The sequence below is a fragment of the Coregonus lavaretus genome (assembly GCF_964263955.1).
Source record: "Coregonus lavaretus genome assembly, contig: HAP1_SCAFFOLD_268, whole genome shotgun sequence".
NCBI lineage: Eukaryota > Metazoa > Chordata > Actinopteri > Salmoniformes > Salmonidae > Coregonus > Coregonus lavaretus.
In genome coordinates, this window is record NW_028166048.1 from 68,055 (window position 1) to 91,884 (window position 23,830).

At 46.4% G+C, this 23,830-nt stretch overlaps 1 protein-coding gene across 1 annotated transcript in view; it reads left to right on the forward strand.

The window, feature by feature from the left end:
• The window catches only part of LOC311115177 (rho guanine nucleotide exchange factor TIAM1-like), a gene marked incomplete at both ends in the record, with an annotated part of 80,228 nt that extends 68,050 nt beyond the window's left edge, over positions 1-12,178 (forward strand). The window contains 9 exons of the mRNA XM_084190383.1: positions 635-743; positions 2,738-2,917; positions 6,883-7,001; positions 7,263-7,371; positions 7,744-7,802; positions 8,825-8,933; positions 10,304-10,391; positions 11,229-11,401; positions 11,574-12,178. Of these exons, the coding sequence (XP_084046509.1) occupies positions 635-743; positions 2,738-2,917; positions 6,883-7,001; positions 7,263-7,371; positions 7,744-7,802; positions 8,825-8,933; positions 10,304-10,391; positions 11,229-11,401; positions 11,574-12,178 (1,551 nt within the window). The remainder of the gene's footprint in view (positions 1-634; positions 744-2,737; positions 2,918-6,882; positions 7,002-7,262; positions 7,372-7,743; positions 7,803-8,824; positions 8,934-10,303; positions 10,392-11,228; positions 11,402-11,573) is intronic.
• Positions 12,179-23,830: the final 11,652 nt, after the last annotated feature.

Below are 23,830 nucleotides of genomic sequence, written 5' to 3' on the forward strand. Positions count from 1 at the left end.
CTGGTACCAAATAACAGCCTGCCTGGAACCAATTAACACCCAACCTGGTACCAAATAACACCCAGCCTGGTACCAAATAACACCCAGCCTGGAACCAAATAACACCCAGCCTGGAACCAAATAACACCCAGCCTGGAACCAAATAACACCTAGCCTGGTACCAAATAACACCCAGCCTAGTACCAAATAACACCTAGCCTGGTACCAAATAACACCCAGCCTGGTACCAAATAACACCCAGCCTGGTACCAAATAACACCCAGCCTGGAACCAAATAACACCCAGCCTGGAACCAAATAACACCCAGCCTGGTACCAAATAACACCTAGCCTGGTCCCAAATAACACCCAGCCTGGAACCAAATAACACCCAGCCTGGAACCAAATAACACCCAGCCTGGAACCAAATAACACCCAGCCTGGTACCAAATAACACCCAGCCTGGTACCAAATAACACCCAGCCTGGAACCAAATAACACCCAGCCTGGAACCAAATAACACCCAGCCTGGAACCAAATAACACCCAGCCTGGAACGAGGACTTCAATTGACTGTCGAACCTACATCTGACATTTTAACTGGCCGCCGCAACCAAAACACATTGTGTAACCACGACTCTCTCCTCTCCTTCTCAGAAAATCCTCTTCTCTCTAGGAGGTTCCTTCCTGTACTATGCAGACCGTTTTAAGATCTACAGTGCGTTCTGCGCCAGTCACACTAAAGTCCCCAAGGTGCTCGTAAAGGGTGAGTTAAACACAGTTAGTGTGTGTGTGCTTGTGTGTGTGCTTGTGTGTGTGTGTGTGTGTGTGTGTGTGTGTGTGTGTGTGCTTGTGTGTGTGTGTGTGTGTGCTTGTGTGTGTGTGCTTGTGTGCTTGTGTGTGTGTGCTTGTGTGTGTGTGTGTGTGTGCTTGTGTGTGTCCAAGCTGCTCATAAAGGGTGTGTATATCACAGTTAAAACCTGAAGCATTCCTCCCTGGCACCTCTGGTGTTTCCACTGACCCGACCTGCTCCACCCTGCACTACAGAGATGGGCTGCCCCACATGATACAGAAATATCTCATTTACATAGGTATTCACAGCCCTGAGTCAAAACATGTTAAAATCACCTTTGGCAGCGATTACAGCTGTGTCTTTCTGGGTAAGTCTCTAAGAGCTTTCCACACCTGGATTGTACAATATAAGCCCATTATTATTTAAAAAATTCTTCAAGCTCTGTCAAATTGGTTGTTGATCATTGCTAGACAACCATTTTCAAGTCTTGCCATAGATTTTCAAGCAGATTTAATTAAGTCCAAACTGTAAGTCGGCCACTCAGGAACATTCACTATTTTCTTGGTAAGCAACGCCAGTATAGATTTGGCCTTGTGTTTTAGGTTATTGTCCTGCTGAAAGGTGAATTCATCTCCCAGTGTCTGTTGTAAAGCGTACTGAACCAGGTTTTCCTCTAGGATTTTGCCTGTGCTTAGCTCCATTCTGTTAATTTTTTATCCTGGAAAACTCCCCAGTTCTTAACGATTACAAGCATACCCATAACATGATGCAGCCACCACTATGCTTGAAAATATGGAGAGTGGTACTTAGTAATGTGTTGTATTGGATTTGCCCCAAAACATAACACCTTGTATTCCTGACAAAAAGTTAATTACTTTGCCACATTTTTTGCTGTGTTACTTTAATACCTTGTTGCAAACAGGATACATGTTTTGGAGTATTTTTATTCTGTACAGGCTTCCTTCTTTTCACTCTGTCAATTAGGTTAGTATTGTGGAGTAACTACAATGTTGTTGATCCATCCTCAGTTTTCTCCTATCACAGCCATTCAACTCTTAACTGTTTTAAAGTCACCATTTGCCTCATGGTGAAATCCATGAGCGGTTTCCTCCCTCTCAGTGTTGAATGACCTCTTCGTAGCTACAACGGAATGTGTTTCTTAGGACAGTGTTGAATGACCTCTTCATAGCTACAACGGAATGTGTTTCTTAGGACAGTGTTGAATGACCTCTTCATAGCTACAACGGAATGTGTTTCTTAGGACAGTGTTGAATGACCTCTTCGTAGCTACAACAGAATGTGTTTCTTAGGACAGTGTTGAATGACCTCTTCGTAGCTACAACGGAATGTGTTTCTTAGGACAGTGTTGAATGACCTCTTCATAGCTACAACGGAATGTGTTTCTTAGGACAGTGTTAAATGACCTCTTCGTAGCTACAACAGAATGTGTTTCTTAGAACAGTGTTGAATGACCTCTTCATAGCTACAACAGAATGTGTTTCTTAGGACAGTGTTGCTCAACTCTGGTCCTTGACTACCCCCAAACTCTACCTCACACATTATTATTGGAACCCCGGACATACACACCTTATTTAACTATTCAAGGGCCAGATGATTTTCTAAAGATCACTTATTAGGAGCCGCAAACATACTTTGGGTCCAGTTCCTGTGCATAGGAGGAAGAGGAATTGATTGTAAATCCATTAAAAAATAGAGTGATGTTTCGGTCGTAGACCTTTATCAGACAAAGGTTTGGCTGTATATGACACTCCCCTTTACTCTGCTTCCAGCTAAGACAGAAGACAAAGGGTTGTTCTTTAATTACCTTTTATTAACAGATCACATGGTAGCAGCAGACGGTCGAGGGGCTTCTTTATGTTGGATCTTATTTAATAGTCCAGCTCTTCTGAAACGTTTTGGAGGTTATGTGTGTAAAACCTTCTCTCCTCCCATCTCATTGCGTCTAGCTAAGACCGATGCAGACTTCAAGGCGTTTCTGGAAGAGAGGAACCCTAAACAGCAACACTCCTCAACCCTGGAGTCCTACCTGATCAAACCCATCCAGAGAGTCCTGAAGTACCCACTTCTACTGAGGGAGCTGTACTCACTGACTGACCCTGAGAGTGAAGAGCACTATCACCTGAATGGTAAGGAGGGAGGGGGGAGGAGGGAGGAGGGAGGAGGGAGGGGGGAGGGGGGAGGAGGGAGGAGGGAGGGGGGAGGGGGGAGGAGGGAGGAGGGAGGGGGGAGGGAGCTGTACTCACTGACTGATCCTGACAGTGAAGAACACTATCACCTGAATGGTAAGGAGGGAGGGGGGAGGGGGGAGGAGGGAGGAGGGAGGGGGGAGGAGGGAGGAGGGAGGGGGGAGGGGGGAGGAGGGAGGGGGGAGGGAGCTGTACTCACTGACTGATCCTGACAGTGAAGAACACTATCACCTGAATGGGGAGGAGGGAGGGGGGAGGGGGGAGGAGGGAGGGGTATGTATATGTATGTGTATGTGTATATACAGTGGGGAGAACAAGTATTTGATACAGTGCCGATTTTGCAGGTTTTCCTACTTACAAAGCATGTAGAGGTCTGTAATTTTTTATCATAGGTACACTTCAACTGTGAGAGACGGAATCTAAAACAAAAATCCAGAAAATCACATTGTATGATTTTTAAGTAATTAATTTGCATTTTATTGCATGACATAAGTATTTGATCACCTACCAACCAGTAAGAATTCCGGCTCTCACAGACCTGTTAGTTTTTCTTTAAGAAGCCCTCCTGTTCTCCACTCATTACCTGTATTAACTGCACCTGTTTGAACTCATTACCTGTATAAAAGACACCTGTCCACACACTCAATCAAACAGACTCCAACCTCTCCACAATGGCCAAGACCAGAGAGCTGTGTAAGGACATCAGGGATAAAATTGTAGACCTGCACAAGGCTGGGATGGGCTACAGGACAATCGGCAAGCAGCTTGGTGAGAAGGCAACAACTGTTGGTGCAATTATTAGAAAATGGAAGAAGTTCAAGATGACGGTCAATCAACCTCGGTCTGGGGCTCCATGCAAGATCTCACCTCGTGGGGCATCAATGATCATGAGGAAGGTGAGGGATCAGCCCAGAACTACACGGCAGGACCTGGTCAATGACCTGAAGAGAGCAGGGACCACAGTCTCAAAGAAAACCATTAGTAACACACTACGGCGTCATGGATTAAAATCCTGCAGCGCATGCAAGGTACCCCTGCTCAAGCCAGCGCATGTCCAGGCCCGTCTGAAGTTTGCCAATGACCATCTGGATGATCCAGAGGAGGAATGGGAGAAGGTCATGTGGTCTGATGAGACAAAAATAGAGCTTTTTGGTCTAAACTCCACTCGCCGTGTTTGGAGGAAGAAGAAGGATGAGTACAACCCCAAGAACACCATCCCAACCGTGAAGCATGGAGGTGGAAACATCATTCTTTGGGGATGCTTTTCTGCAAAGGGGACAGGACGACTGCACCATATTGAGGGGAGGATGGATGGGGCCATGTATCGCGAGATCTTGGCCAACAACCTCCTTCCCTCAGTAAGAGCATTGAAGATGGGTCGTGGCTAGGTCTTCCAGCATGACAACGACCCGAAACACACAGCCAGGGCAACTAAGGAGTGGCTCCGTAAGAAGCATCTCAAGGTCCTGGAGTGGCCTAGCCAGTCTCCAGACCTGAACCCAATAGAAAATCTTTGGAGAGAGCTGAAAGTCCGTATTGCCCAGCGACAGCCCCGAAACCTGAAGGATCTGGAGAAGGTCTGTATGGAGGAGTGGGCCAAAATCCCTGCTCCAGTGTGTGCAAACCTGGTCAAGACCTACAGGAAACGTATGATCTCTGTAATTGCAAACAAAGGTTTCTGTACCAAATATTAAGTTCTGCTTTTCTGATGTATCAAATACTTATGTCATGCAATAAAATGTAAATTAATTACTTAAAAATCATACAATGTGATTTTCTGGATTTTTGTTTTAGATTCCATCTCTCACAGTTGAAGTGTACCTATGATAAAAATTACAGACCTCTACATGCTTTGTAAGTAGGAAAACCTGAAAAATCGGCAGTGTGTCAAATACTTGTTCTCCCCACTGTATGTGTGTATGTATGTGTATGTATGTGTATGTGTATATACAGTGGGGAGAACAAGATTTGATCACATTGTATGATTTTTAAGTAATTCATTTGCATTTTATTGCATGACATAATTATTTGATACATCAGAAAAGCAGAACTTAATATTTGGTACAGAAACCTTTGTTTGCAATTACAGAGATCATACGTTTCCTGTAGGTCTTGACCAGGTTTGCACACACTGCAGCAGGGATTTTGGCCCACTCCTCCATACAGACCTTCTCCAGATCCCTCAGGTTTCGGGGCTGTCGCTGGGCAAGTGTCCAAACACGGCGAGTGGAGTTTAGATCAAAAAGCTCTATATTTGTCTAATCAGACCACATGACCTTCTCCCATTCCTCCTCTGGATCATCCAGATGGTCATTGGCAAACTTCAGACGGGCCTGGACATGCGCTGGCTTGAGCAGGGTGACCTTGCGTGCGCTGCAGGATTTTAATCCATGACGGCATAGTGTGTTACTAATGGTTTTCTTTGAGACTGTGGTCCCAGCTCTCTTCAGGTCATTGACCAGGTCCTGCCATGTAGTTCTGGGCTGATCCCTCACCTTCCTCATGATCATTGATGCCCCACGAGGTGAGATCTTGCATGGAGCCCCAGACCGAGGGTGATTGACCGTCATCTTGAACTTCTTCCATTTTCTAATAATTGCGCCAACAGTTGTTGCCTTCTCACCAAGCTGCTTGCCTATTGTCCTGTAGCCCATCCTAGCCTTGTGCAGGTCTACAATTGTATCCCTGATGTCCGTACACAGCTCTCTGGTCTTGGCCATTGTGGAGAGGTTGGAGTCTGTTTGATTGAGTGTGTGGATGTCTTTTATACAGGTAACGAGTTCAAACAGGTGCAGTTAATACAGGTAATGAGTGGAGAACAGGAGGGCTTCTTAAAGAAAAACTAACAGGTCTGTGAGAGCCGGAATTCTTACTGGTTCGTAGGTGATCAAATACTTATGTCATGCAATAAAATGCAAATTAATTACTTAAAAATCATACAATGTGATTTTCTGGATTTTTGATTTTGATTCCGTCTCTCACAGTTGAAGTGTACCTATGATAAAAATTACAGACCTCTACATGCTTTGTAAGTAGGAAAACCTGCAAAATCGGCAGTGTATCAAATACTTGTTCTCCCCACTGTATATATATATATATATATATATATATATATATATATATATATATATATATATATATATATATATATGAAAAACATAGGGGATTGGAAGTGATGCAGACAATTACATTGATGGAAGTTACAATCTATCTGCAATATTAAGCTGATCTACCCCCCCCCCCCCCCTAAAAAAAAAACAAAAAAATGGAGGGAGGGAGGGAGGGGGTGGGGTATATGTGACAATAAAACATATATTTTGTGTGAATGGGATTAGGGTTATTAGGGTTATTAGGGTTATTAGGGTTGTTAGGGTTATTAGGGTTGTTAGGGTTATTAGGGTTGTTAGGGTTATTAGGGTTGTTAGGGTTATTAGGGTTATTAGGGTTGTTAGGGTTATTAGGGTTATTAGGGTTGTTAGGGTTGTTAGGGTTGTTAGGGTTATTAGGGTTATTAGGGTTATTAGGGTTGTTAGGGTTGTTAGGGTTGTTAGGGTCATTAGGGTTATTAGGGTTGTTAGGGTTATTAGGGTTGTTAGGGTTGTTAGGGTTGTTAGGGTTATTAGGGTTATTAGGGTTATTAGGGTTGTTAGGGTTGTTAGGGTTGTTAGGGTTATTAGGGTTATTAGGGTTGTTAGGGTTATTAGGGTTATTAGGGTTGTTAGGGTTATTAGGGTTGTTAGGGTTGTTAGGGTTGTTAGGGTTATTAGGGTTATTAGGGTTGTTAGGGTTATTAGGGTTATTAGGGTTGTTAGGGTTATTAGGGTTGTTAGGGTTGTTAGGGTTGTTAGGGTTGTTAGGGTTAGTATAATAATGATCCTCTTCTCTTCTCTCTGCATCCTGTCCAGTTGCTATGAAGGCCATGAACAAGGTGGCCAGTCACATCAATGAGATGCAGAAGATCCACGAGGAGTTTGGGTTGGTGTTTGACCAGCTCATAGCGGAACAGAGTGGAGACAAGAAAGAGGTGCGGTTGTTGTTGGAAGTCTCCTCATGTTCTCCAGGTGTGTCTGTGGTGTCCAGTGGCTGTGTGGCTCAAATTACACCCCAACACCCAACACACTGTACTTCTTTAGAAAATTGCCATGGCTCTGGTCTAAGGAAGTGCACTATATAAGGGAATAAGGGGTGTCGTTTGAGAATTTCTCAGAGTATGTTGAGGGATTGCATTGCTGTAACATTAGTGTGTTGTAACATGGGTGTAACATGGTTGTGTTGTGTGTTCTAGGTTGCTGATCTGTCGATGGGTGACTTGCTGCTACACACCAGCGTAGCCTGGATCAACCCTCCCTCCTCCCTGGGCAAATGGAAGAAAGACCCCCAACTGGCTGCATTCAGTACGTTAAGGACAAGACGTAGTGTGCATCCGATATGGCCTTCTCAGAACCATGCAGATAATGTGGTTCTAGTTGTCTAGAACAGGACAAAGCTACTTAGAACCTTCTCTAGATCCCTCTTAAACTGGCTGTCTGTTACATAAGGATACATGTACCACTCTGTCTAATGACAGACGTAGTGTCCCAAATGGCACCCTTATTCCATATATAGTGCACTACTTTTGACCACAGCCCATTTGGGACTGAGCGCAAGCCTGCTCACTCAATTAACATAATACTATATTATGGTAGCTTATTCATGTATTTGAGAAAGTATTACTCAAACACTGAAATCTTTCTGCTAACCCTTTCATCACCCTCTTCATGGTTCAGTCTTCAGAACAGCCGTGGTGTTTGTGTGTAAGGATGGCTCCAAGCAGAAGAAGAAAATGGTGAGTTCCATCTCTTAATACAACCCACGTTCAACCATGGTTTCTGTAAATCCTACCAGTCTTAATACAACCCACGTTCAACCATGGTTTCTGTGAATCCTACCAGTCTTAATACAACCCACGTTCAACCATGGTTTCTGTGAATCCTACCAGTCTTAATACAACCCACGTTCAACCATGATTTCTGTGAATCCTACCAGTCTTAATACAACCCACGTTCAACCATGGTTTCTGTGAATCCTACCAGTGATATTCCATTCCCATCAAGTGGTTCTAATATATTTGGTTTTGTTGAAGCACCACTTCCATGACTAGTCCAGTGGGTCAGTGGTACCTTCCATGACTAGTCCGGTGGGACAGTGGTACCTTCCATAACTAGTCCAGTGGGACAGTGGTACCTTCCATAACTAGTCCAGTGGGACAGTGGTACCTTCCATAACTAGTCCAGTGGGACAGTGGTACCTTCCATGACTAGTCCAGTGGGTCAGTGGTACCTTCCATAACTAGTCCAGTGGGACAGTGGTACCTTCCATAACTAGTCCTGCGGGTCAGTGGTACCTTCCATAACTAGTCCAGTGGGACAGTGGTACCTTCCATAACTAGTCCAGTGGGACAGTGGTACCTTCCATAACTAGTCCAGTGGGACAGTGGTACCTTCCATAACTAGTCCAGTGGGACAGTGGTACCTTCCATAACTAGTCCAGTGGGACAGTGGTACCTTCCATAACTAGTCCAGTGGGACAGTGGTACCTTCCATAACTAGTCCTGCGGGTCAGTGGTACCAGCTGATGTATTTTAAAACGCATATCACACAGCCATCTAAACCAACCTGCAGCTCACATGACACAAATGTACTAAAATTGTCACACCCCTGTAACTTATAAACTTAGAAAGGCTTTATAGAGCATTCATAAAGTCTTCATAAGCACTACATAGATGCTTTGGCAATCATTTATGCGTCTGTTTGGGTGCGTAGCTGTCTGTTTGGGTTCGTATCTAAGGTCTATCTGTGTGTCTCTCAGGGTGGCTCCCATCGAGTGTCGTCAGTCTCGTCTGAAGACAAGGACCCATTCCGCTTCCGTCACATGATCTCCACAGACACCCTCCAAGTCCGAGCCCTCAATAACCAAGGTACAGTTCAATATAGAGCCCTCAATAACCAAGGCACAGTTCAATATAGAGCCCTCAATAACCAAGGTACAGTTCAATATAGAGCCCTCAATAACCAAGGTACAGTTCAATATAGAGCCCTCAATAACCAAGGTACAGTTCAATATAGAGCCCTCAATAACCAAGGTACAGTTTAATATAGAGCCCTCAATAACCAAGGTACAGTTCAATATAGAGCCCTCAATAACCAAGGTACAGTTCAATATAGAGCCCTCAATAACCAAGGTACAATTTAATATAGAGCCCTCAATAACCAAGGTAGAGTTCAATATTGAGTCCTCAATAACCAAGGTACAGTTCAATATAGAGCCCTCAATAACCAAGGTACAGTTCAATATAGAGCCTTCAATAACCAAGGTACAGTTCAATATAGAGCCCTCAACAACCAAGGTACAGTACAGTTCAATATAGAGCCCTCAATAACCAAGGTACAGTTTAATATAGAGCCCTCAATAACCAAGGTACAGTTCAATATAGAGCCCTCAATAACCAAGGTACAGTACAGTTCAATATAGAGCCCTCAATAACCAAGGTACAGTTTAATATAGAGCCCTCAATAACCAAGGTAGAGTTCAATATAGAGCCCTCAATAACCAAGGTACAATTCAGTGTAATATAGAGCCCTCAATAACCAAGGCACAGTTCAATATAGAGCCCTCAATAACCAAGGTAGAGTTCAATATAGAGCCCTCAATAACCAAGGTACAATTCAGTGTAATATAGAGCCCTCAATAACCAAGACACAGTTCAATATAGAGCCCTCAATAACCAAGGTACAGTTCAATATAGAGCCCTCAATAACCAAGGTACAGTTCAATATAGAGCCCTCAATAACCAAGGTACAGTTTAATATAGAGCCCTCAATAACCAAGGTACAGTTCAATATAGAGCCCTCAATAACCAAGGTACAGTACAGTTCAATATAGAGCCCTCAATAACCAATGCACAGTTTAATATAGAGCCCTCAATAACCAAGGTACAGTTCAATATAGAGCCCTCAATAACCAAGGTACAGTTCAATATAGAGCCCTCAATAACCAAGGTACAGTACACTCAACCATGCTGATGAATCCTGTTACAGTTTATTAATGCATTATTTGAGTCATTTGGCACACACTTAAGACTCAACCATTCCTGTATTGACTTTGTAATGTTATTCTCTGTCTGAATAGACATTATGTTCTTTGTAATGTTATTCTCTTTCTGAATAGACATGATGTTCTTTGTAATGTTCTTCTCTGACACGATGGAGTGAGATAAAGATAGTCAGTGACTACAAATGACTTGTTCTGTTCTGTACGTGAGGTCATAACTCTGTGTGTTCCATGCAGACGGAGAGGGCTCTGCCGTGTGTGAGATCGTCCACGTCAAGTCCGAGTCAGAAGGACGGCCGGAGAGGACATTCCACCTGTGCTGCAGGTGAGCCTCCTCATCCAACTGATGGCATGTCCGTCAGTCCTGACCGAAGGCAACAATGACGTTAAGTCACTGATTTATTTTGGAAACACCCTCAATAGCTTTTAATCGTTTTCATTTTAAATATATTTTCTTCATATTTAATTTATTAATATAGCTCCTTTCCAGATGCCGAAAGCGCTATTAGAAGGGAAACTCCTTGATGCTGATTAATGCTGTGGCTGTAGGCCTATATATGTCTTAACGATCTGAGAATGTTTTAATTATCCTACCAATTAAATAAATCAAATAAAATCAAATGTTATTTGTCACATGCGCAGATAAGAGCGTCTGCTAAATGACAAAAAATACAAAAAATAAAAAAATATGTGCGGGGGTACAGGTTAGTTAAGGTAATTTGTACATGTAGGTGGGGGGGGGGGGGGGGGTCAATGTAAATAGTCTGGGTGGCCATTTGCGTAATTGTTCAGCTGTCTTATGGCTTGGGGGTAGAAGCTGTTAAGAAGCCTTTTGGACCTAGACTTGGCGCTCCGGTACCGTTTGCCGTGCGGTAGCAGAGAGAACAGTCTATGACTTGGGTGACTGGAGTCTTTGACAATTCTTTGGGCCTTCATCTGACACCGCCTGGTATATAGGTCCTGGATGGCAGGAAGCTTGGCCCCAGTGATGTACTGGGCCATACGCACTACCCTCTGTAGTGCCTTACGGTCAGATGCCGAGCAGTTGCCATACCAGGCGGTGATGCAACCGGTCAAGATGCTCTCGATGGTGCAGCTGTAGAACTTTTTGAGGATCTCGGGACCCATGCCAAATCTTTTTTCAAATCTCTCTCTCGTCCAGTTCTGTGGACAGTAAGAAGGACTTCCTGAAGGCAGTCCACTCCATCCTAAGAGATAAGCAACGACGTCAACTGATGAAGACAGAGTCTCTACCTCCCAACCAGCAGTATGTCCCCTTCGGAGGCAAACGCCTCTGTGCCCTGAAGGGAGCCAGACCTGCCATGAACAGAACAGGTGGGGTGAGATGGGGGGCGTGTGTGTGCTTGTGTGATTAAAGCAGGTAAACGCTAACAACTAGCTTACGCTGTGTATATGTTATATCTCATCTATTGTTGTTGAAGCAAGGTTGTTATCTAATCAATTCATCCCACTGGAACCATGATGTCTGTTTCTCTTCCCTCTGCAGTGTCAGACCCGGCGCGGACCCTGGGCCGGAGGAAGCTGGTGCGGAACCGTTTCACCATCGACACAGACATTGTCTTCGACGGCGAGCCAGACCAGGAGTCCCCACTGTCCCCTGAAGAGCCTGAGGGACAGGGACAAAGGGAAGGACAGGGAAAGGAACAGGGGGAGGTGCAGGCTACAGACTTGGGGGAGGTGCAGGCAGGGGATACAGACCGCTGGGTGGAGGAGCAGTTTGACCTGGAATGCTACGAGGAGGAGCAGGCGGCGCAGAAGGAGACGCAGGTGGAAGGAGGAGGTGACGTTAAAGAAACAGACATCCTTAGTGATGATGATGATTTCTGCCAGTCTGTCAGAGGACGCTCCAACACAGACCTAGAGGGGCCTGTAGGGGGCCTGTCCCTGGGAGAGGAAGGCCAAGAGGGGGGCCATAAACACCACCAGCCCCAGGGAGCCACGGGGACCACCACCCCAGGGATGAGACTTTCCCACCTGGGGAAGCAGTGTGTCCTGGCTGGGATGAGCGTGGATGACCAGCGGGCTGAGGACATCTGGGTACGCAGGGAGAACTGTCCCCTGGACGTTGATGCTGTGACACAACAGAGCTAGACTAGAAGACCAGCAGACAGTTACATACAGTGTGTCTCACCACTCAGACAGAGAGCTTTACATGAGTTACAAATGGCACCCTTTTCCCTATTTAGTGCACTTCTTTTGACCAGGGCCCATAGGGAGCATACCATAGCGGAGCGCCAAGTAGTGCACTATATAGGGAATAGGGTGCCAATTGGGACGCAAACATGAGCTTCAAGACGAGACGATCAGTGAACTTTCAATCAATCAATCCACACCCATCAAGAACACATGTGCATAGACATGCATGGCACAGCTACTTCAAGCTACTACATCGCCTCCTTGTCAGTGTGCTTGAATGCATTGTTTTGTACAGTGTACAGATAGACTGGTGAACCTCAAACCGAAGCCCTCTAATGGGAGCAATACTGGAATACAGGGAGAGGAGGGATCTTATCCAATAAACCAATCATACGGCGACATGGAGGGGGTCTAATCCAATCATATGGTGACGTGGAGGCCAAGCTGTGAAAGACTGACTGAGTGGCTGGTTGACTGGCTGGCTCACTGTCTGATGGTACAATCATGGACCCTAATCAATACTGTTGCTTGGCATGGTTTGATTCCTGGGGTACTATAGGTTCCTGATTATTGTTGCCAAATGTGGGTATTTGTTGTGAACACATGAAACGCAACATTATCACTATAACTACTACCTGAAGGAGGGAAACGAGGTACAACATACTTCGGTTGAAGGATCTACAATCGCGCCTGACAAGGCCAATGAAATCCTTGCCTTGCTGGAAGCTGCGCCTTCCACAGGTGATAAGCGTGAGGCTCGGATTCATTCCTTCAATTTAATACCGCTCTTCACCGAGGCCAGGAACGGGCGGTGCGGGCCAAACAGGTGTTGTACCTCGTTTCCCTCCTTCAGGGAACAGTAGTTATAGTCATAACGTTATGTTCCCTTTCAGTCAATCAACTTCGGTACAACATACTATGGGGAAATATAATCCCGCCCCAAACCGACCCTAACTGATACTAAATGACCAGACCACCCAGACCTGACCCCGCCAGGTGCAGCAGACCACCCAGACCTGACCCCGCCAGGTGCAGCAGACCACCCAGAACTGACCCCGCCAGGTGCAGCAGACCACCCAGAACTGACCCCAGTCTGGGTACTGCGCACACGGCGCGCTGCCTAGTGACTTTCCCCCGTCCCAGCTGTAAGCACACTGTGTGATATCCAATCGATAAAACCTCACTAAAGTGTGTGGTGATGCCCAACTCATCGCAGCACAAATATCTCCTACAGTCAATCCTTTAAACAACTCCCAAGACACTGCCAGACCCCTGGTGGAGTGGGCGCGTACACCGCTAGGTAGCCCTTGCCCCTTGCTGCTATACGCCAGGGAGATGGACTCCACAATCCAGTGGGAGAGACGCTGCTTAGATTAGCAAAACAGACAAAAAGCTGGTCACATAACCGGATATTCCAGGCCCGTTCAATATACGTGCGTAAAGTTCGTACCGGACACAGGGCATGTAACCTCCATTGCTCTTCAGAAGCAAAGGGAGGAGGTGAAAAGGGAAATAGCTCAAAAGCTAACGACATGTAGGACATAGCCATGACTTTTGGGGCAAAGGGTGCATTTGGATGCAACATCACCTTAGAGTCGCCCGGGGTGAACTGAGTACAGGAAGGAAAACGCGCAGAGATCCCCAACACGTTTCAGCCGAGGCCAAAGCCATGAGCAGGGAGGTTTTTGTAGGAGAGGATCTTTTCAGATCCACCGACTCCAGAGGCTCAAAGGGGGCTACACACAGCGCCTCCAAAACCAGCGCCAAATCCCATGTGGTCGCAATAGATTTAGAGACCGGTCTGAGACGTCGTACAACCTACCAGGAACCGCACCACCAGAAGGTGAGTCCCGGTGAGGCTTCGTCAATCCCCACATGGCTGAGATAGCAGACTTTTAAAGTAGAGAATGCTCCTGTAGGAATATAAGGATGTCCCTCACAGAGCACTGAAAAGGAACAAGTCCTTTATCTTGCCACCAGCGCTCAAACGCTTGGCACTTATACGCATACAGCCCTCTCGTGGACGGAGAAGCCCTTACAGACTGAATGGTAGCAATAACATTTGATGGAAAACTCCTAGCCATCAGATTGGCCCCGTCGGGAGCCAGGCCCATAGGAACCAAATATCCTGCCAAATGATAGTTTCTACAGGTCCCCGCCTAAAAGGCGAATGATTTCCACGAACCAAGGCTGCCTGGGCCAACAGGGAGCCACAATAATTAATGGTAAGCTCTCCTTGTGCACCTTCTCCAGTGTGGGCTGAATCAGAACCACTGGCGGAAATGCGGAAAGGAGGGTCCGAGGCCACCGGTGTGACAGAGCGTCCGTTCCCAACAGACAAACTCTGGTCCCTCATCGAGAAAAATAGACGACACTGCGCATTTTCTCGCTATGCGTAAAGCTGTACGGTCGGCCCTGCTGAACCTCTTCCATATCTGGGCAACAACCTAGGGGAGTAGTCTCCACTCCTGAGGAAGAGGGCTCCCCTGGATAGCAGATCCGCACCCGAGTTGAGGCAACCAGGAACATGCACTGCCCGAAGTGAGAGAAAATGCGCATTGCTCCACAGCAACAGTGAGTGAGCCAAGGTGAGGAGGGGGAAGGGACCGAGTCACCCCGTCTGTTGATGTATGCGCCTGAGTACACTGTCAGAAGTTCCAGGAAAGCCTCTTTGAAAAGATGCTAGGTGAGAGGGACAAGCCGAACGGGTGTACCAAAAACTCATAGGCTATTTCCTCGTAATGTAATCTCAGGAACTTTCTGTGACTCGGGTACATGGGCACATGAAAGTACGCATCCTTAAGATCGATGGTGGTGAACCAATGGCCGGGACACACGGACTGTAACAGCCGCTGGTTTGTGAGCATGTTGAATTTGTGAACTAGACACACATGTCTAGAATGGGGCGTAAACCCCCGTCCCTTTTTGGAACCGGGAAATACCGTCTGTACCAGCCGTCCTGGGCTTTGGACAGAGGAACCCCTCGTATTGCCTGTTTCTGGAGCAGGGAGGATATTTAATCCCTTAATACTTAATACTGGTGCTGAAGCCGGGGGAACAGTCGAAGTGATGATGCTGCAAAAACGTGGGGGGGGGGGGAGAAATCGGTGCATCGAAGTACATCTGTCTGTCCCTCTCCAGCAACCAAAGATGACACTGTGCCACCACAGTCGCTGCCATGCTTTTCCCGAGCGCCAGCCAGAACGGTACACCGGGACATGCGTAGAATGAAGTCGGCTGTAACACAGATCTCATCCAGGAGCTCTGCGTGGGGCTGTCCTGCGGTTAAAGCCATGCCCAGCTCCACCAGCAACTCGGTCTGGTAGACCTGCAGCATAGTGACAGATAACAGGGATCAGCCGCCCCCACTGGAAGCCGAAAAGCACCAGTATTTGTTCAGTATTCACGCCCTTGTTTGCCAATGGGGCTAGGTAGCCAGCTAACTTGCCATCCCCACCCCCTCTATCCCTTCCAGATCCATGAAGGGGGCACAGCCATGCAGCATCTTTTTTTTATTTTTATGTACCCTTATTTTACCAGGTCAGTTGACTGAGAACACATTCTAATTTACAGCAACGACCTGGGGAATAGTTACAGGGGAGAGGAGGGGGACGAAAGAGCCAATTGGAAGCTGGGGATGATTAGGTGCCCATGATGGTATGAGGGCCAGACTGGGCATTTAGCCAGGACACTGGCTTAGCTGATTGTGGGTTGGACCAGGTTGTTGTCAATTCTTCTATGAAATCCAGAAACAGGGGGTAGGTAGGCGCTTGACTGTGACAGCCACAGGGGTCAGGTACTTCCCACCGAACCTTGATGACTTCTGCCGCTGGGGTTGAACACGGCCACTTTACCTCCAAATGCATAGCCGCCTTGCGGCACAGTTCTATTAACGATGCGTTGGATACTAGGTTTTCCGCTGCTGCTCCCGTAGCGTGAGGAGGTGGCTGTCCCAGGAACAAAGTCCTCTTCGTCACCCAAGATACCCCCGGAGCAGTCAAGAGACACCAAGTCGTCATCTGAACCTGGGCCCTGTATGTAAACAGCCGTCTCACTATGCCCCTGTTATTATACTAGTTCCACACCCAGTCTCGCTCCGCTTCCTGCACCTCAGTCTCAGGTGATATATCGGCATCCGGGAAAGGAAAGTCGCCATTGGTAACGCCAAGCTTCCTCAAGAATGCTACATGTCTTTCCAGGGAGTTCGCCCGCAGTACGTGGCAATGCGCACACTGATTGGTTCGCGCGAGGGCCACCTGGGCATGTTCCAAGCCGAGACAAACTACGCAGAAATTATCTTTCAGAGAAATACTTTAACCGTATGACTGAGGGTATGATCTTCACCCCGAACCTGGCATAGCCATCGTCGTTTCAGTGGCTTTCTTAGCCATTTTACTCATTGTGCTAGCAAATTGAAGAAAGCTCATTGTTCGTGAATAGGAAGCTTTTGTGAAAAACATTCAAACTTCAGCACACAACGTCCAGGGGGTCTACCACTAAGGGACAGTTTAGCTGGCGCAACTTAAGAAAGTCTCGTTTTCCAATTGTTTGTTTTAGTAGCGTGAATCGTTCCTGTTCACACCGAGGTGAAGAGAGGAATAACTGAAGGAATGAATCCGAGCCTCTAAGCTTATCACCTGTGGAAGGCGGAGCTTCCAGTGAGGCGCGGATTGTGTTGGCCTTGTCAGGCGTGATTGTAGATCCTTCAACTGAAGTCGCGAGAGTGCGACTCCCCATAGTATGTTGAACTGAAGTTGACTGACTGAAAGGGAACCTTGCCTTTGTTATCATAGTATATTATTTGAATCCTTCAAGAGATCAAGGTTTGAGGACTAGTCAAGTCTTCATTTTTATTCTATCAACACAGATACTTTCTGGAGCAGTTTACTTTCTTGGTTTTGTATATCATTTTGTTACCTCCTGTTTTGCAAACCGAAACCAGGCTAGCTTTTTAGTCGTCTTACAACTATTTTGTTTGTTCTCTGATGACATATAATAGCAGAATGATGTTTTATTACCACTGTTTTCACTGAGGCTAAGGGATTTCAATGGTCTTTTAAGTTAACAAAATCCTATTTTACTTGAATTGTCATATTATTCTTTTCGAATGTTTTTTGTTGTTGTTGTTGTTTTTTGTCAACCATGTTCCTTTACTGCTCTTCTGTCCACCAGTTCTGATTACTGCTCTTCTGTCCACCAGTTCTGATTACTGCTCTTCTGTCCACCAGTTCTGATTACTGCTCTTCTGTCCACCAGTTCTGATTACTGCTCTTCTGTCCACCAGTTCTGATTACTGCTCTTCTGTCCACCAGTTCTGATTACTTCCCTTCTGTCCACCAGTTCTGATTACTGCTCTTCTGTCCACCAGTTCTGATTACTGCTCTTCTGTCCACCAGTTCTGATTACTGCTCTTCTGTCCACCAGTTCTGATTACTGCTCTTCTGTCCACCAGTTCTGATTACTGCTCTTCTGTCCACCAGTTCTGATTACTGCTCTTCTGTCCACCAGTTCTGATTACTGCTCTTCTGTCCACCAGTTCTGATTACTTCCCTTCTGTCCACCAGTTCTGATTACTGCTCTTCTGTCCACCAGTTCTGATTACTGCTCTTCTGTCCACCAGTTCTGATTACTGCTCTTCTGTCCACCAGTTCTGATTACTTCCCTTCTGTCCACCAGTTCTGATTACTGCTCTTCTGTCCACCAGTTCTGATTACTGCTCTTCTGTCCACCAGTTCTGATTACTTCCCTTCTGTCCACCAGTTCTGATTACTTCCCTTCTGTCCACCAGTTCTGATTACGGCTCTTCTGTCCACCAGTTCTGATTACTGCTCTTCTGTCCACCAGTTCTGATTACTTCCCTTCTGTCCACCAGTTCTGATTACTGCTCTTCTGTCCACCAGTTCTGATTACTGCTCTTCTGTCCACCAGTTCTGATTACTTCCCTTCTGTCCACCAGTTCTGATTACTTCCCTTCTGTCCACCAGTTCTGATTACGGCTCTTCTGTCCACCAGTTCTGATTACTTCCCTTCTGTCCACCAGTTCTGATTACTGCTCTTCTGTCCACCAGTTCTGATTACTGCTCTTCTGTCCACCAGTTCTGATTACTTCCCTTCTGTCCACCAGTTCTGATTACTGCTCTTCTGTCCACCAGTTCTGATTACTGCTCTTCTGTCCACCAGTTCTGATTACTGCTCTTCTGTCCACCAGTTCTGATTACTTCCCTTCTGTCCACCAGTTCTGATTACTGCTCTTCTGTCCACCAGTTCTGATTACTGCTCTTCTGTCCACCAGTTCTGATTACTGCTCTTCTGTCCACCAGTTCTGATTACTTCCCTTCTGTCCACCAGTTCTGATTACTTCCCTTCTGTCCACCAGTTCTGATTACTGCTCTTCTGTCCACCAGTTCTGATTACTGCTCTTCTGTCCACCAGTTCTGATTACTTCCCTTCTGTCCACCAGTTCTGATTACTGCTCTTCTGTCCACCAGTTCTGATTACTGCTCTTCTGTCCACCAGTTCTGATTACTGCTCTTCTGTCCACCAGTTCTGATTACTTCCCTTCTGTCCACCAGTTCTGATTACGGCTCTTCTGTCCACCAGTTCTGATTACTTCCCTTCTGTCCACCAGTTCTGATTACTGCTCTTCTGTCCACCAGTTCTGATTACTGCTCTTCTGTCCACCAGTTCTGATTACTTCCCTTCTGTCCACCAGTTCTGATTACTTCCCTTCTGTCCACCAGTTCTGATTACTGCTTTTCTGTCCACCAGTTCTGATTACTGCTCTTCTGTCCACCAGTTCTGATTACTGCTCTTCTGTCCACCAGTTCTGATTACTGCTCTTCTGTCCACCAGTTCTGATTACGGCTCTTCTGTCCACCAGTTCTGATTACTTCCCTTCTGTCCACCAGTTCTGATTACTGCTCTTCTGTCCACCAGTTCTGATTACTGCTCTTCTGTCCACCAGTTCTGATTACGGCTCTTCTGTCCACCAGTTCTGATTACTTCCCTTCTGTCCACCAGTTCTGATTACTTCCCTTCTGTCCACCAGTTCTGATTACTGCTCTTCTGTCCACCAGTTCTGATTACTGCTCTTCTGTCCACCAGTTCTGATTACTGCATTCTCTGTCACCTTTATTATTACTAACACTTCATGCACATTCTTGCTGTGGAGAACTTGCACATGCATTCAACAGTCTTTTTCTGTTAAGAAATGAAATCTTGTTGTTCACTGTTGTTCACCACCAATAATGCATTTTCAAAGCCATGATTTTATTTATTCGTTTAGTGAATTGGTGTTCATGATGATATTTGCCACCACAACCGACACAAAAAAATTACTTTCTCAAATAAATTCCAAACTTGCTGGATGCAATCAAGATGGCAAATATGTCTAAACTAGTGGAACATTTAAAAAGAAATCCTATAATAATAATAATAGTACTTGTGAAACAACCCATTGTGCTACTAAGACTGCATTTGTATTACTCTGTATGTAAATATGACAATGTATTGATATATCAAATAAATTGGTTTCCTACTTATCATCTACAGTTGTTTTCAGTCATGTTTTGGTTCAACCTCAGCCTCTAGTGGTGTCTTTGGACTGTGAAAGTTTGTAGAGAACCGTTTTGTCGAGAGACAGAGAAAAATTGAAAATTTCTGGCCAATATGCCCAGACATGTCTGGGGAAAATTGCTAATTCTGAGAAAATTCAGAGATAATTTTTCCTCTAGGTGATCAGGAAAGAGAGAGAAGACCGTTTCAGAACAGCAGGTGAAAAGCAGAACAGGTGAAAACTCTGACTTTCAAGACCTCAGAGCAGCCTGAAGTCAGACAAGCACAGTCAACGAGGGATGAGAAGAGAGATCGATGGGAGCCAGAGAAAGAGGTGAGAGGAGGTCTGCTGCAAAGGGCCATTCTGAACAAGAGGCCAACCTGTCTCATTGAGAAGCTTCCAAACTGTAGCAGCATGACTGTCCTGCTTACAGCCAGGAGGATAAAGAAAGAACAGATCTCTGGAGGGGAAAGACTGAGGGGAGGAAAGAAGGAAAAGGGTTGAGAGGAGGAGAGGGACAGAGAGGAGGAGAGGGACAGAGAGGGGGACAGGAACAGAGAGGGGGACAGGGACAGAGAGGAGGAGAGGAGGAGGAGAGGGACAGAGAGGAGGAGAGGGACAGAGAGGAGGAGAGGGACAGAGGGACAGAGAGGAGGAGAGGGAAAGAGGAGGAGAGGGACAGAGGAGGAGAGGGACAGAGAGGAGGAGAGGGACAGAGGAGGAGAGGGAAAGAGGAGGAGAGGGACAGAGGAGGAGAGGGACAGAGAGGAGGAGAGGGACAGAAGAGGAGAGGGACAGAGAGGAAGATAGGGACAGAGAGGAGGATAGGGACAGAGAGGAGGATAGGGACAGAGAGGAGGAGAGGGACAGAGAGGGGGAGAGGAACAGAGAGGGGGAGAGGGACAGAGCGGAGGACAGGGACAGAGAGAAGGAGAGGGACAGAGCGGAGGACAGGGACAGAGAGGAGGAGGACAAGGACAGAGAGAAGGAGAGGGACAGAGAGGAGGAGGAGAGGGACAGAGGAGGAGAGGGACAGAGAGGAGGAGGAGAGGAGGAGAGGGACAGAGAGGAGGAGAGGGACAGAGAGGAGGACAGGGACAGAGAGGAGGTGAGGAGGACAGGAATAGAGAGGAGGGGGAGAGGGACAGAGAGGAGGAGGAGAGGAGGAGAGGGACAGAGAGGAGGAGTGGGACAGAGAGGTGGACAGGGACAGAGAGGAGGAGAGGAGGAGGAGAGGGACAGAGAGGAGGGAGGTGTACTGCAGTGTATTTGCTTGGCACTTGTCATGAAAACAAGGAGCAGTCGTGGTTTCCCCTCCCGACCCCATCCCTCCCCGACCCCATCCCATCCCTCCCCGACCCCATCCCTCCCCGATCCCATCCCTCCCCGACCCCATCCCTCCCCGACCCCATCCCTCCCCGACCCCATCCCTCCCCGATCCCATCCCTCCCCGACCCCATCCCTCCCCGATCCCATCCCTCCCTGTCAGTCTGCTCTGGTCTGTAATGACTAATGGGACAGATCAGGCTATGTCCTGCAAGAGATGAATGTACTGGTGTTTTCCTTGGACAAAAACATCTGCCATTAAACCCAACCTATACCTGTCCTATGAAGTGCACTTAATAGGGAATAGGGTGCCAATTGGGACACAGCCCTTATGTTGGCTGAAGATGTCTCTGACAGTCACCCTGGCTGGCTTGCATTAGCACCCTGTCACACTCTCTCACACACACACACACACACACACACACACACACACACTTGGGCAGGCGCTCACACAATCACACCCTGTCACTCACCTAACTAACATGGCTTAGTGGAGTCTGGAACCATCTCTCGCTCTGATCTCTGGAACAGTGGTGATTGACAGTGACAGGGTGTGTGTGCGTGTGTGTCCACTCCACACAGCCAGTATGTCCACACTGAGTGCAGTGGAATAGATGAGAGAGTAGAGGGGGGGGAAACAGGGCTCCTGCAGTGCTACAAATCTCCAAACGGGCATTATAGAGTGTTGTTGAAGCCTGTTACGGGTCAGTCCCTCCTGCTGATGGAATCCATCAGAGGCTGAGTGAAGAAACGCTTAATGAGACGTGACTGGAGGAGAGGAGAGACAATCTGATTTCTGCGAGACTATAATTTATATAGTTTCCGTCCCAAATGGCACCCTTTTTTCTCTATTAAGGACACTAGATTTGTCCAGGTCCCAGAGTACTGCATTGTGTAGTAGTGTACTATGTTTAGGGTATAGAGGGAATGGGAGGATGTGAAGGGATTCATTTATCTTATTAAAGTCCTCCTGTAGCTCAGTTGGTAGAGCATGGCGCTTGCAACGCCAGGGTTGTGGGTTCGATTCCCACGGGGGGCCAGTATGAAAAATATATGCACTCATTTAACTGTAAGTCGCTCTGGATAAGAGCGTCTGCTAAATGACTAAAATGTTACAGACAGGAGACTAGTTTTAAGGCTACTTTTAAAGGGGGCTACTATAAAAGATTAGGGGGAAACTGGGTTTCACTGAAAACAATTATTGATGAAAATAGTTATTTTATAGTTATTTTTATTATTGTTAACTTAATCTTGGGAATAATCTCGGAGACAAAGGGCATGTTTATAGGGTGTGTATAACGTTTGGTTCCACAACTTGTAATATCATTCACAAACAGAAGGTGGTGCTCAGTGTCCAGTTTCAGGTGTCTGTCAAACGTCTTTCCACCTGAAACCTCTGTACAGTATTTGATCTTAGACCTGTCTTTCCACCTGAAACCTCTGCACAGTATTTGATCTTAGACCTGTCTTTCCACCTGAAACCTCTGCACAGTATTTGATCTTAGACCTGTCTTTCCACCTGAAACCTCTGCACAGTATTTGATCTTAGACCTGTCTTTCCACCTGAAACCTCTGCACAGTATTTGATCTTAGACCTGTCTTTCCACCTGAAACCTCTGCACAGTATTTGATCTTAGACCTGTCTTTCCACCTGAAACCTCTGCACAGTATTTGATCTTAGACCTGTCTTTCCACCTGAAACCTCTGCACAGTATTTGATCTTAGACCTGTCTTTCCACCTGAAACCTCTGCACAGTATTTGATCTTAGACCTGTCTTTCCACCTGAAACCTCTGCACAGTATTTGATCTTAGACCTGTCTTTCCACCTGAAACCTCTGTACAGTATTTGATCTTAGACCTGTCTTTCCACCTGAAACCTCTGCACAGTATTTGATCTTAGACCTGTCTTTCCACCTGAAACCTCTGTACAGTATTTGATCTTAGACCTGTCTTTCCACCTGAAACCTCTGTACAGTATTTGATCTTAGACCTGTCTTTCCACCTGAAACCTCTGTACAGTATTTGATCTTAGACCTGTCTTTCCACCTGAAACCTCTGCACAGTATTTGATCTTAGACCTGTCTTTCCACCTGAAACCTCTGCACAGTATTTGATCTTAGACCTGTCTTTCCACCTGAAACCTCTGCACAGTATTTGATTTTAGACCTTATCCAAAGTACCTAACTAATTTCTGCTCTGATATAATCCTTGTTTAGACCTCGTAGCTGTCTATTTACCGCCACAAACCAATGCTGGCTCTAAGACCGCACTCAACAAGCTGAATAGGGCCATCAGCAAACAGGAAAACGCTCATGCAGAGGCAGCGCTCCTAGTGGCCGGGGACTTTAATGCAGGGAAACTTAAATCCGTTCTGCCTAATTTCTACCAGCATGTTAAATGTGCAACCAGAGGGAAAAAAACACTCTAGACCACCTCTACTCCACACACAGAGACGCGTACAAAGCTCTCCCTCGCCCTCCATTTGGCAAATCTGACCATAATTATATCCTCCTGATTCCTGCTTAGAAGCAAAAACTAAAGCAGGAAGTACCAGTGACTCGCTCAATACAGAAGTGGTCAGATGACGCAGATGCTAAGCTACAGGACTGTTTTGCTAGCACAGACTGGAATATGTTCCGGGATTCTTCCGATAGCATTGAGGAGTACACCACATCAGTCACTGGCTTCATCAATAAGTGCATCGATGATATCGTCCCCACAGTGA